The sequence below is a fragment of the Leptonychotes weddellii genome, chromosome 13 (genome assembly GCF_054177405.1).
Source record: "Leptonychotes weddellii isolate Sample4059 chromosome 13, ASM5417740v2, whole genome shotgun sequence".
Classification (NCBI taxonomy): domain Eukaryota; kingdom Metazoa; phylum Chordata; class Mammalia; order Carnivora; family Phocidae; genus Leptonychotes; species Leptonychotes weddellii.
The window spans coordinates 57370770-57382942 of record NC_138381.1 but is presented as its reverse complement, the minus strand read 5'-3'; the positions used below and the strand labels follow the sequence as shown (position 1 = coordinate 57382942).

Below are 12173 nucleotides of genomic sequence, written 5' to 3'. Positions count from 1 at the left end.
AAAAAAAAAAAAAGGAAAGCATGAAGACCAGAAGGCCGGGTCACACGCTTTCCCATTATCCCGCAGCGGCTACGGTTGGTTCTCGAGGGCGAAGGGGCACCAGCAGGTTCTGGTCCGTACCCGCACCGGGGAGGACAGCGACGGTCACTCCCCCAAAACCCTGCCTGTCCATTCTCCAGCGAATGGATGATGCGCCAACGCACCAACTCCCGGTAGGACCGGGAAGATTCCGCTAGCGCCACCGGCCTTCTGGAGTTCTGCCTCGCGTCCCTTGGCCAAACCCCATCTTGCAGATTTCTGCGGAATTCCAGGGGGAAACTATATAAAAGCGGCCGCCAGATGGCTCCCCACAACCGTCGTTCATGTCAGAGGGACGGCACCGGATCGCCGGCCAGCAAAAGCGCACCGCCGCCACCCAAAGGCGCGATCTCCTTAGAGGGGGCCCCGGATCGCATCTCTCCGCCGGGGGGTTGGGTTGGGGGCGGGCGGTGGGCGCGCAACGCATCCAGGGGCGTCCTCCTGGGAGCTCCTAGCCCGCAAGGCGCTACCCAGGAGCACAAGGGGGAACTTGGAACATTTCCCGGAGAGGCTAACAGGCCAGGGAGTGCTGCCTAGGTTCTCGCCGGAGCAGCTCAGGCGGTTCCTGGGCTCCTGGGAGACTTGGTCAATTCTGCGAGCGCTCAGCCGGGCAAGGACTGGGAAACTGAAATGTTGAAAGTACTCCTAGAGCACATGGATGAATCATTGTTATTTATAATTAAGCCCAGAAGCCATAAAGCAAACGATCGATAAACTTGGCCTCACAAATTTTAAACAAAACAGGTCTTTGCACATAGCACAAGCAAAGTCAAATGACAATGGGGTGGGGAACATTTGTGCAAATACATGCAGAATACGATACTGATTTCAGCATTACTTATTATAACAAAACTGGGGAAAAAATACTAGCCCTTAAGAGGGACCGGTTTAGATAAATTCCAGTACATCAACACCATGAATTTGTGTTTTACTTTATTTTTATATTTACTTTTTAGAAAAGGCAGATCTATAGGTACTGACATGGGAAGATTTTGATGATGACCTGCTAAATGAAAACAGCAAATGGTAGAATTTCTCTTGAAAAAAATATGCACTTTAAAACAATACTTGGGTGGGGGCACCTGGGTAGCTCAGTTGGTTAAGCAGCTGGCTCTTGGTTTTAGCACAGGTCATGATCTCATGGGCTGTGGGACTGAGCCCTGTGTGGGGCTCTGTGCTGAGCGGGGAATCTGCTTCAGATTCTTTCTCCTTCTCCCCTGCCCCGCTCCTCCCTGCTCTTGTGAGCTCTTTCTCTCTCTCAAATAAATAGATAAAATCTTAAGAAAATACTTACATGGAAAGGCAAAGGAATAAGAATAGCTAAAGTGAGTTTGAAAAACAGGGATAAAATCTCCCCTATTTTAACAGTTATTACATAGTTAATAAATAAAGTGTGTGGTATTGGCAGAGGGATAGACATGTTGATCAATGGAACAGTAGAAAGCCAAACGAATATGTGCAACTGATTTTTGGCAAACATGCACAAGTAATTCCTGGGCTGAAAGATGGTCTCTCTGTCAAATGGAAGTAGGGCAAGCGGACATCCAGAGGCAACCTAAACTACACTAAAACCCAACCTCACACCCCATACAAACATTAACTCCAAATAGATAACACACATTTATAAAATGTAAAACATTAGAATAAAAGTCTGTGGGAAAAACTGGGGATCTAGGGTTGGCAAAGAGATTTTAGACCTGACACCAAAAGTGCGACCCATCAAGACAAATGGATAAATTAGAGCTTATTAAAAGTAAAAACCAAGGTTCTGTGAAAGACCCTTTTAAGAAGATGAAAAACAAAGTACATACTGAAGAGAAATAGTTACACATCCAATTAATCACACATCCAACGAAGGACAGGTATCTGAAGCTACAAAAACTCTCAAAATGCACTGGTGAGAAACAAAAGGTCTGATTACAAAATAGGCAAATGACATAAAGACGCATTTCACTGAAGAGGATACAGATGATAAAGAAGCACATGAAAAAAATTAAGATCACAGTGAAGTATCATGACATATTTACCAGGATGCCTTAGACAAAATGTGGGAAAACAGTCCCAGATGCTGTTGAGGATGTGGAGGAACTGGTCACTCACACATCGCTGGTAGTGGTATAAAGATGGAGGAGGCCCTCCACCTCCCCCCGCTCTACAAATAAGCAAACAACAACGATAAAAACATGCAAGTACTGTATAACCCAGAATCTCAATCCCAGGCATCTATTCCAGAGGAATGAAAATGGATTCAGTGCAGTCAAGGGTTGGCTCAGCAGGTCTGGCATGTTTAGAACTTGCACATTCCAAAGAAAGGTCTGACCTTACCTGGCTCCTGGGAGAAAAGCCCTAAACCCTTGGAATGTCTTGCCCGAGAAGAGTGTCTTTGTTTAGTTGGGGCCTTGGATAGTTTAAGCCAATAATGTGATTGGTGGTGGTGGTTGTGTGGGGGGGAACTTGGGCCATGCAGAATCATTTTTTTTTTTAAAAGATTTTATTTATTTATTTGAGAGAGAATGAGAGAGAGAGAGCATGAGAGGGAGGAGGGTCAGAGGGAGAAGCAGACTCCCTGCTGAGCAGGGAGCCTGATGTGGGACTCGATCCCGGGACTCCAGGATCATGACCTGAGGCCGAAGGCAGTCGCTTAACCAACTGAGCCACCCAGGCGCCCCCATGCAGAATCATTTTGACCTCCATGGAGTCCTGTGAGAGTCCTGTGAGTCTTTTTTTTTTTTTTTTTTCCAGAAATGAACATACTTCTTTTGCCTTTGTTCTCCACATCATTACTATGTTTGGGGCTAAATGAGATGGCACTTCTCAGTGCGGGGCCCAGGATGACTATGTTGCAGATTTTTCCTTTCGTGTCCGTGGTTCTTGGTTATGCCACCTTGAAGAACGAAGAGGTAGACCAGATGAAAAGTGGTGGGCAGCAAAGCAAAGTTTATTGAGAGATAGCACAAAACTTCCAAAGAGGGAGGGACCCCCCCGTGAGTCTTTCTAGGGAGTGAGGCATCCACCCCGAGGGTGGTCTGGAGGACCCCACCCCCAGGCCCAACAACACTTATGTCCACACAAAATCCTGGACATGAATGTTCTTTTTATTTTTATTTATTTACAGAAAGAATGTTAGGGTTCAGGGCGCCTGGGTGGCTCAGTCGTTGAGCGTCTGCCTTCGGCTCAGGTCATGATCCCAGGGTCCTGGGATCGAGTCCCACATTGGGCTCCCTGCTCTGCGGGAAGCCTGCTTCTCCCTCTCCCATTCCCCCTGCTTGTGTTCCTGCTCTCGCTATGTCTCTCTCTGTCAAAAAAATAAATAAAATCTTTAAAAAAAAAAAAAAAGAATGTTAGGGTTCAAAGCCATTGAGTCCAAGAAAGAATTCTTGAGACATCTTTGATGCATAAAGTTGGTTTTATTAAAGCATGGGGACAGGACCCGTGGGCAGAAAGAGCTGCACTGGGGTCATGAGCAGTGGCCCATTATATACTTTCAAGTTGGAAAGAGGTTAGGGATAGCGTAAGTCTCTAAGGAACTTGGAAGCAAGGCTTCCAGGACCTTGAGGGGGCTAGCTATTGGTGGGAAAAGGTCATTTATTACTGTCTAATAAAACCTTAATAATGAGACCCTTCAGATATATATTGTCAGGCCATATGCTTGGGGCAGGGGTGATTGCCAACACATATCTTGGGGGGGTTTAGAGATAAGGAAATTTCTAAAGGAATTTTTATATGTTAAAGTAGACTTACAGTATCCTTGGGGGCGGGGCGGGTTGGGCTAGGATTGTTTTTTCCCTTAGTATTAACATTGAGGCAGTTGAGTCCCTAGAGGAATGAAACAGTCCCTGCCTGTTTCAAGGACTTGTCGATGGGCTGTAAATAGTAAGGAAATTTAATAATTTTTCTTCTGCCTTTGTTTCCCACATCACCAAGCATGAGGCCTAGTCAGAGGAGTGCTCAGAGAAGCCTGCCCCAAGTTTGGTCAACGAGTCTCCGTCAAGGGATCATCAAGGGAAGGCTGACTCCTCTCCTTGGCCCTGACCCTACAGAGCCCCAGGGGGTCAGCACGCCCTCTTCTCAAGAGGTCTGGGCATTCTATCCAAGGCCGGTTGGATTCTCCTGCTCGAGTTGGCCACACAAGCCTTCTTACTGGTGGTCTTCTTCAGGAGTCTACCTACTTTTGCATTTCACTATACAGCAGCCCCCTCCCAATTTTTAGCAGCACTGAACACCCTCCCACTGAGATGAGGAAGACACAATGTTGGTTCTCCATGGCGGGAATCCCCTGCCCCCCTGAGCCCAGCAGGATATTCAGCAATCGAAACTTTGTTTTGTAGATTTTTGTGGCTTATGAAAACCGTAATTGTGGATTCCAGGAAATTATTCTCAAGGTTGGACTGAGAAATTGGGCCAGGTTTTCTTCCACATGTTGACTACCCTGGTGGAGGCAGAAGCGAGGCGGGAAACGGGACTGTCCTCAAAGTAATGTGGTTGGGGAAGGTGTAGGGGGGAGGAGAGAACCGCCCTTGCCAAGCCAGGCGCTTCCTCCAGCGCGGAGGGCCTGCCTACATCACCGCTGCTGGAGCTCCCACACCCTGCGCAGGTGTGTGTTTGGGGTGGGGGCTCTCTTGACAGGTAACCCCGACAAACGTCCTATGAATGGAAGACAAGGAGACTGAGGCCTGAAGGTGACGAAAATGGCTCCAGGTCACGCCGCTTGTATTGGCGGAGCTCGGCGATCAGTGACTCAAGCCCTTTTTGGGAGAGCAACAGGAGCAAGCAGGTTACGACAGCCGCGACCCCCCGGCGCCCCAGCAGGCGCATGCGCTGGACGAGACCCCTCCCCCCCTACCTTTTCCCCTCCGGGACGCAGCCCAGCCCAGCCATACATCCCCAGTGGCGCTGGGCTTCGGTCCGCCCCCACTTTGTGCAGGCAGGGCGGGCTTCTTCGAAATCTCGCGATTTCGACGCTATGGTTACGCGTACTCTGAAGTCGCGTGGGCAAAATGGCATGGTAAGAGGCGGGGACAACGAGGGACCCTCCTAGGAACCTCCGCGGAGGGGCGGAGAGGGCCTCCTTCTGCAGGGCGCAGAGGGTGGGCCACGCCGCGCTTAACTGTTGTAAAAGAGGGCGGAACGCACCGCGTTCGAACGGACGTAAAATGGGCGGGACGCGCCGCACTAGGAACTGACGCAGAGGGGGCGCGCGTTGCTCTAGCCGGCGGCTGGCGGGGCTCGGGCGCCATGGAGCGCTACACGGGCGCCTTCGAGGAGGCGGTGGATGGGGCCCGGCAGCAGGAGCGGCACTACCAGCTGCTGTCCGCGCTGCAGGGCCTAGTGAAAGAGCTGCCCAGGTGCGCGGCCGCGGGGCGGAACGGGTGGCTGAAGTGGCCCTGGGTCCGGCCCGCGCTCACCGCGCCCCTCTGCCCTCAGCTCCTTCCAGCAGCGCCTGTCCTACACCACGCTCAGCGACCTGGCCCTGGCGCTTCTCGACGGCACCGTGTTCGAGATCGTGCAAGGGCTGCTGGAGATCCAGCACCTCACCGAGAAGAGCCTGTACAACCAGCGCCTGCGGCTGCAGAACGAGCACCGAGGTGCGCGGGGTGGCGGGACGACGCACGCTTCTCCTCCGGGAGTTTAGCTCTCGGTCTCTGTGCAGGCCGAGCCCTGCCCTGGGTGTCACTCAGATGAAGTCCCTAAAATTGACCAGGTCAAGGGCTCGGAGACCGCTAGCGTTTTTTGGTGAAAAAGGGGTCAAGGCAGTTTAATTTTTTCAGTTGCACGGCCCCTTGTTAGCATAATATCCAGAAACTTCCTGCCCGGACTTGCCCGTGTCTCCACCCTCCCCCAAGCAGAATGGCCCAAGGTCTCCCTGCCTGGTCAGTCCACCGACAGATCCCAGTAGTGGCGGTCAGCGGTAGCCATTGACCGCCCCCAATGATGTCCCGAAGTGTTGACAGTTCTGCCGTGCCCTTTAGGGTCATTTCCCCGTTCGGCAGCGCCGAGGGCCACACCACCACCCACACATTGAGTTCCCCTGAACTATGCCCTGTGGACCCTTGGGACCTGAAAACTTCCTCACTTGAGCCACACCCTCAGCCAAAGCCTTATCAGCCTTGGCCCCTCCCAGGCATCCCCACTCAGAGGTCTCCTGGAGCCCCTTCCTGCAAGGTATGCTGGGCTGCTCTCCCTGCCCCATCAGTTTCCCACCTTTGTTATTTTGTTTTTACCCAACTTACTTATATATAAAAAAAAGTTAAAATATTCAGTAAAGTTGAAAGAGTAGCGTAATGTATACCCGTATCCTCTCCAGCTAGATTCAGTAATTAACATTTTGCCAAAGCCTTAATACCCCCAAATATATGCAGCACCATGGGGCTTCACCATGAGTCTTCAGCATTCCTCTAGACTGGGATTTTCAAAGAGCGGCATTGTTTTTTGTGGCTGAACAAGTCTTAATGGTAAGACGGAGTCTTGTGCATTGCAAGCTGTTCAGCAGCATCCCTGGCTTCTACCCGCTAGATGACAGTGGCACATCCCGCTGCAGCCCCCCCCCCCCACCCGCAGTGACAATCAGAAATGTCTTCAGACATCCTTGGGGATCAACCTTGGCCCAGGATTGAGAACCAGCGCTCTAGATCAAGAACACTCGCCAATGTGAGCACGGTGGACAGCGTCCTGAAAACTTAAATCATTCCAGGGTGTCTTCTGACCCTCAGTCCACAATCACATTATCCAACTTGTCGTAAACTGTCGCTTTGTGAGGCCAGTGTAGGTTTATGCATCGCAGTTGGTTACTTTGGTCTCTGCTTCTGGAATAGTCCCATTTACTCTGGGGCTTTTTGAAGAGTCTGGGGCATTCTGCCTGTAGAATGTCCCCATTCTGGACCTGTCGGATTGCTTCCTCATGCTGTCATTTAACCGTTTCTCCACGCTCTGTGTTTCCTGTCAGCTGGACAGCAGGTCCAGGCGTGATGATAGGCAGCTTACACGTTTGTGGCAAAAACTAGTGTTTCTTTCAGGAGTGGGCATTGGGTTTTGTTGAATCCCTTTTTCTGCATCTATGGAGATGATCACATGGCTTTTTGGTTAACTACGATGAATTACACTCATTTTTTTAATTCCTGGGATAAACTGCATTCCTGGGATAAATCCCGTTTGGTAGGATGTATTACCCTTTTTATTATGTTGGATTTGATTTGCTAAAATCTTGTTAAGAATATTTGCCTCTATGTTCATAATGGACATTGATCTGTAGTTTCTTATAATGTCTTTGGATGGGGTAATAGGGTAAAGCTGGCTTCATAGAGTGAGTTGGGGGAAGTGTTCTCTTCTGTTTTCTAGAAGCGTTTTTATAGAATTGGTATTACCTTTTCCCTGCTGTTGGAGTGGTTGTCTTTGTAAACATTTCTGTTGAGGTGTAGCATGCATACGGTCACAAATCCAAAGTATAGAGCCCATTATTCTTTGTGATGCTCAAACGGTGCCCCATTTGGTCAGTGGCAGAGCTCTTGGGCTGGCTCCTCTATCCTTTTGATGTGTCCCCATCATTCTTGGAGCACTTCCTTGCTTTCTGGTGCAGGAAGGTGTGTAGGCTCATCTTTTCTTGTTCTTTGCCTGCCTCCTCCCCTCCAGCTTCTCCAGCAGCCTCCCGTCAGGATGCACCTTCCCCTTCGGCCACCATAAAACTTTCCCACTTCTCCTGCCTGTGCTTGAGTCTCTGCCAAATGCAGGCAGTGGTGGTCACTTACTGTCTTGCTGTCAGTAAGTAGTTCTTGTTCTCCTGGGGGTGATCTTTGTTTATCTCCACAGAGGTTACTAGTTCAGGGAGCCAGTAAAGCACTCAGAATAATAAAAGTAGGGGGTGGGCAGCAGTCTCTTCACAGAATCCTGGTTCCTTTTAATGGGGAGTTTTTGATAACCCTCTAGACACTTTGCTACTTGTCCTTTGGAAGTTTCGGGCAGGTTTTAATGCCACCAGCAGTGGGTAAGCACCCTGTGACTTTCTGCTTTTCCTTCCGACTCAGCAGGTGGTGGATTGGCTGCCGTTGCTTTCCTTGGTCATTGCTAAAGCCAGTCCCCTTCCGCCTGGGCAGTGGGCACAGCTCTCTTCTCACTTATGGTTGCTCACCCAGTGGAATTTGGGAGTTGTCCTGGGATTTGCAGCAATGTTTCATAAACGGAGTAAAGGAGATGACATATCCTTGCATTTATCTGTTTCCTCCCATCCTGCCTCCACGGGGTATAAACATTAACCTGGAAGCATCTCCTTGGCCCTGTGTTTATGAAGGTGTCTTAAGTGTGGCTCTTGGTTTCAAACTCATTTAATGTGATAAATGCTTGTTGAGATGTGCACAGAATGCCAAGAAACAGGAGATTGGGAAGGTTCTGGGCACGGGAGGTGCCAAACTACTGGCTAAGAGGTGTCTGCTTAAGACATAATATTGGGGGGCACCTGGGTGGCTCAGTCGGTTAAGTGACTGCCTTCGGCTCAGGTCATGATCCTGGAGTCCCGGGATCGAGTCCCGCATCGGGCTCCCTGCTCGGCGGGGAGTCTGCTTCTCCCTCTGACCCTCCTCCCTCTCGTGCTCTCTGTCTCTCATTCTCTCGCTCTCAAATAAATAAATAAAATCTTTAAAAAAAAAAAAAAAAGACATAATATTGGGTTTGTGATTCCTTATGGCCAGGGACCACTCCTTATAGGGGAGATCTGGCCACTTGACACTGGTCTAGGATTTGGGCTGTGTTTGAGTGGTTTTTTTTGTTTGTTTTGCTTTTGGGTTTTGGTTTTGTGTTTTTTTTTTTTGAGAGAAAGAGTGGTGGGCAGGGGAGGGGAAGGGCAGAGGGAGAGGAGAGAGAGAGAATCTTAAGCAGGCTCATGCCCAGTGCGGAGCCTTATGTGGGGCTCAAACTGACAACCCCAAGATCATGATCTGAGCCAAAATCAAGAGTTGGACACTTAACTCACTGAGCCACCCAGGTGGCCCTGGGCTGTGTAGTATTCTGTTTCGTAATCAGTTTCTTTCCATTCCATGCATGGTACCTTTGTCCTCTGTCCAGTCCTATCACAGTAGACAATTTTGCTTCTATTTATGGTATGATTTAATGGCAACTGGGAGCTTTCTCAGTGGCCATGGTGAACCCCACTTGAAGCAACACAGACTCCCCAGCACAGGGCCTCTAAAGGCTCATCTCATCCTTGGGCCTCCCAGGGTTTGTACCCACCTTACCCCCTCTGGGAGCTATGGATGGGGTGGGGCAGCTCTGCCCACCCTCAAGGGCAGCACTGAGGGAATGACACCACCACGCCACCATGGGCAGAGGCCATGCCATGCTTAGGCACAATGACTCCTCTCCTTCCTATTCCAGACTTTGCCTGGATGGTCTCACAGTGGACCCTCAGGTGGACATCTCAATGAACGTCCCATGGGTGATGGGCAGCTCACACCCAGGACTGCTGGCCTGTGGCCATCTGAGCCCAGAAGCTTCTGGACTAATCTCCCACTCCTTTGGGTCTTGTGAGCACTGGCCATAGCTCTGGCCAACCTGCCCTGTCTCAACCTCCTCGGTTGCCTTGCACCCTCCAGAGTCCCCTGGATCCTCACTGCTAGAGAAAGGCCCTGCCCTGGGTGAGGGCAAGACTGAGTGGGCTAGGGGACTAGGTGTCCCCCAGAACTCCACCCAGCTTCTAGTGCAGGGCTTCAGATGGGCTGGGTCATCAGCCAGGGCTTCACCTCTGCACCTTGGCCTGGCTGCCCCATGGTGGGACAGCCAGGGTAGGTGCCGAGGCAAGAAGTGTGTCCTGCCCCCCTCCATCTCACCCCCCACCACCTGCTGGACTTCTCTGGTCTCATCTCCTCCTAGTGCTCAGGCAGGCGCTGCGACAGAAGCACCAGGAAGCCCAGCAGGCCTGCCGGCCCCACAACTTGCCCGTGCTCCAGGCAGCTCAGCAGCGTGAGCTGGAGGTAGGGGTGTGAGCTGGGTGGGTATCACCTGGGCTGTGGTAAAGAGGGCTCAGGGTGGTTTGGGAGCTCCTGGCTGCTCTGGGCCTCAACTTGGGTGGGCCGTTGGAGGCCTGATGAGTCCCCAAATTTGGCTCTTCACTCTGGGGGTTGGGATGTGGCAGGACCAGGTAGAGAGTGTGATCCCCCTGCTTCCCAAGACCATAGCTCTTCAAGGGCTGGGCCTGTTCGGGGCAATGGTGGGTGGTGGGCCAGCCAGCAGAAGCCCAGTCTGCTTCCAGGTTGCTCCAGGACAACCAGGAGACCCGTATGTAACCAAGAAGCCATGGGTGGTAGGGGTGCATGGAAAGGCTTATGCAGGGTCCCAAGCAGCCTGGAGCCAGGGTGCACAGGGAAGAGGTGCCGAGCTGGGATCGGCAGGCAGCCCCAGTGGGGAGGGAACATACACAAAGGCCCAGAGACATTTGGCAAGTTGATAGTAAGCAGAAGTGGACCTGGCATCTGGCCAGCTCATGGCGGTCCCGACACAGCAAAGGGAGGACGCCTGGCTGGGGGTCCTGGAAGGGACAGCATTCCGGGTAGGGCAGCTGAGCCCTTCTGCAGGGTTCAGTGTGACCGAGAAGAGAGCAACCTGGGTGCAGTAAGGGCACCATCGGTGGTCTTGGAGCCACTGGGAGTGGGGAGCAGGCTGGAGGAAATGGCAGGCCACCAGGGTGTGTGTGAGGCAGTGTGTGATGGGCAGGGGGCTGAGCCCCTGAGCCGCCCTCACCATGCAGGCAGTGGAGCACCGGATCCGGGAGGAGCAGCGGGCAATGGACCAGAAGATTGTCCTGGAGCTGGACCGGAAGGTAGCCGACCAGCAGAGCACCCTGGAGAAGGCTGGGGTTGCTGGCTTCTATGTGACCACCAACCCACAGGTCAGTGCCTCAGGCCTGCCCTGGCACAGCCCAGGGGGTGCTGGTTCCCAAAGGCCCAGTTCCCTCTGGGGTTTTATCACTGGTCCCTGGGGAGCCAGACCCAGAGTGTGTTGGGGGAGGGGAGGAGGGAAGACTTAGTAAGGCAGGTCCCACTGCCTCTGCCCACAGGAGGGCAAGCCAGCTGGCTGAGGGAGCACTGTCCACCTTCCCCAGGCCCTGCTGCTCACAAGGCCCTGTGCCCCGAGTCAGGGCAACTGCAGGCCCTGTTGCGGGGAGACGTCCCTGCTTCTGTCCCTTTCTGGCAAGCCGTGGCCAGGAGTCCCTGGAAGTCAGTCCCATGGGTTCACTGCCTGGCACTCTGTAGGCCCCAATATCTGCCTCTGGGCCCGTGGGAAAGGGGGCTTTTGCCAGGACAGGAGAGACCAGGTGTCATTCTGGTCTCACAGCAGCCCTTCTGCACCCCAGGAGCTGACGCTGCAGATGAACCTGTTGGAGCTCATCAGGAAGCTGCAGCAGAGGGGCCGCCAGGCGGGGAAGACAGCGTTGTGACCAGGTGGGGTCTCTGCCAGTTACCTGCTGCCCGTCATGGCTGAGAAGACAGCCCTGTTCCTGTCACCACAGGCAGCAGAAAGCTGAGTGGAACTTGTCTTCCCAACACCTGGCCACCACCTTCCCAGCTGCCTGCAGGAGGGGTCGACCCTCTGAGGAGAGGCCAGGTGGACCCTGGCTGCCCCAGAGTCGGGAGAGTGGGGCTGGAGGTGCTAGTACCTTCTCACTCCACTGGGCACACCCCAGCGTTTGCCATGCCCCATCTTCTGGTCTCAGCCCCTTCCTTGGCAGGTGCAGCCCCCTAAGTAAGTGGGAAACACTCCAAGGCCCAGGCCCTGTGAGGCCCAGAGAAATAAAGGTACCTCAGTGTGGCCTGCACGTCCCTTGTGTGATAGCTCTGTGGTATCTGCCGTGACCGGGCCCAACTAGGGCCCTCACCTTGTAGCTCCGTGGCCTACGGAGGAATCAGCAGAGGCCCCCCCACCCGCCCCTTTGTCACAGAGGCTCTCCCAGGGGCACCCCCTCTGGGGCTCCCTCATGGCGCAGCAGGCTCAGCCATACCTGGGGAAGCCCCAAGGCACTAGGACCGCATCTAGTCTGCTCGGGGAGGCTGGACGCGGGGGCAGGCAGCCATCATGGGTCACGGGGCAGCTGGGGCGAGGGGCACAGAACAGTA

The 12173-nt window shown here is 52.8% G+C and overlaps 1 protein-coding gene across 5 annotated transcripts; it reads left to right on the top strand.

The window, feature by feature from the left end:
- The first annotated feature begins 4941 nt into the window (after positions 1-4941).
- On the top strand, positions 4942-11875 carry DGCR6L (DiGeorge syndrome critical region gene 6 like). 5 transcript variants are annotated; one of them, XM_081801670.1, is made up of 5 exons: positions 4942-5083; positions 5503-5663; positions 9934-10034; positions 10774-10948; positions 11414-11875. In XM_081801670.1, the coding sequence occupies exons 1-5, from the start codon at positions 5076-5078 to the stop codon at positions 11539-11541; spliced, it is 573 nt and encodes a 190-aa protein (XP_081657796.1). In that variant the 5' UTR covers positions 4942-5075; the 3' UTR covers positions 11542-11875. The 5 variants fall into 5 exon arrangements, with proteins under 5 accessions (XP_081657796.1, XP_081657795.1, XP_081657794.1 ...); XM_081801669.1 differs by lacking the exon at positions 4942-5083 and adding an exon at positions 5192-5423 and having other exon boundaries at positions 10808-10948; XM_081801668.1 differs by lacking the exon at positions 4942-5083 and adding an exon at positions 5192-5423 and having other exon boundaries at positions 10808-10948; positions 11395-11875.
- Positions 11876-12173: the final 298 nt, after the last annotated feature.

Coding starts and splice junctions, on each gene's coding strand:
- DGCR6L (XM_081801666.1), top strand. CDS start 5,314: ATGGAGCGCTACACGGGCGCCTTCGAGGAGGCGGTGGATGGGGCCCGG. Junction 5,424..5,502: donor CTAGTGAAAGAGCTGCCCAG/GTGCGCGGCCGC, acceptor CTCTGCCCTCAG/CTCCTTCCAGCAGCGCCTGT. Junction 10,949..11,413: donor ATGTGACCACCAACCCACAG/GTCAGTGCCTCA, acceptor TCTGCACCCCAG/GAGCTGACGCTGCAGATGAA.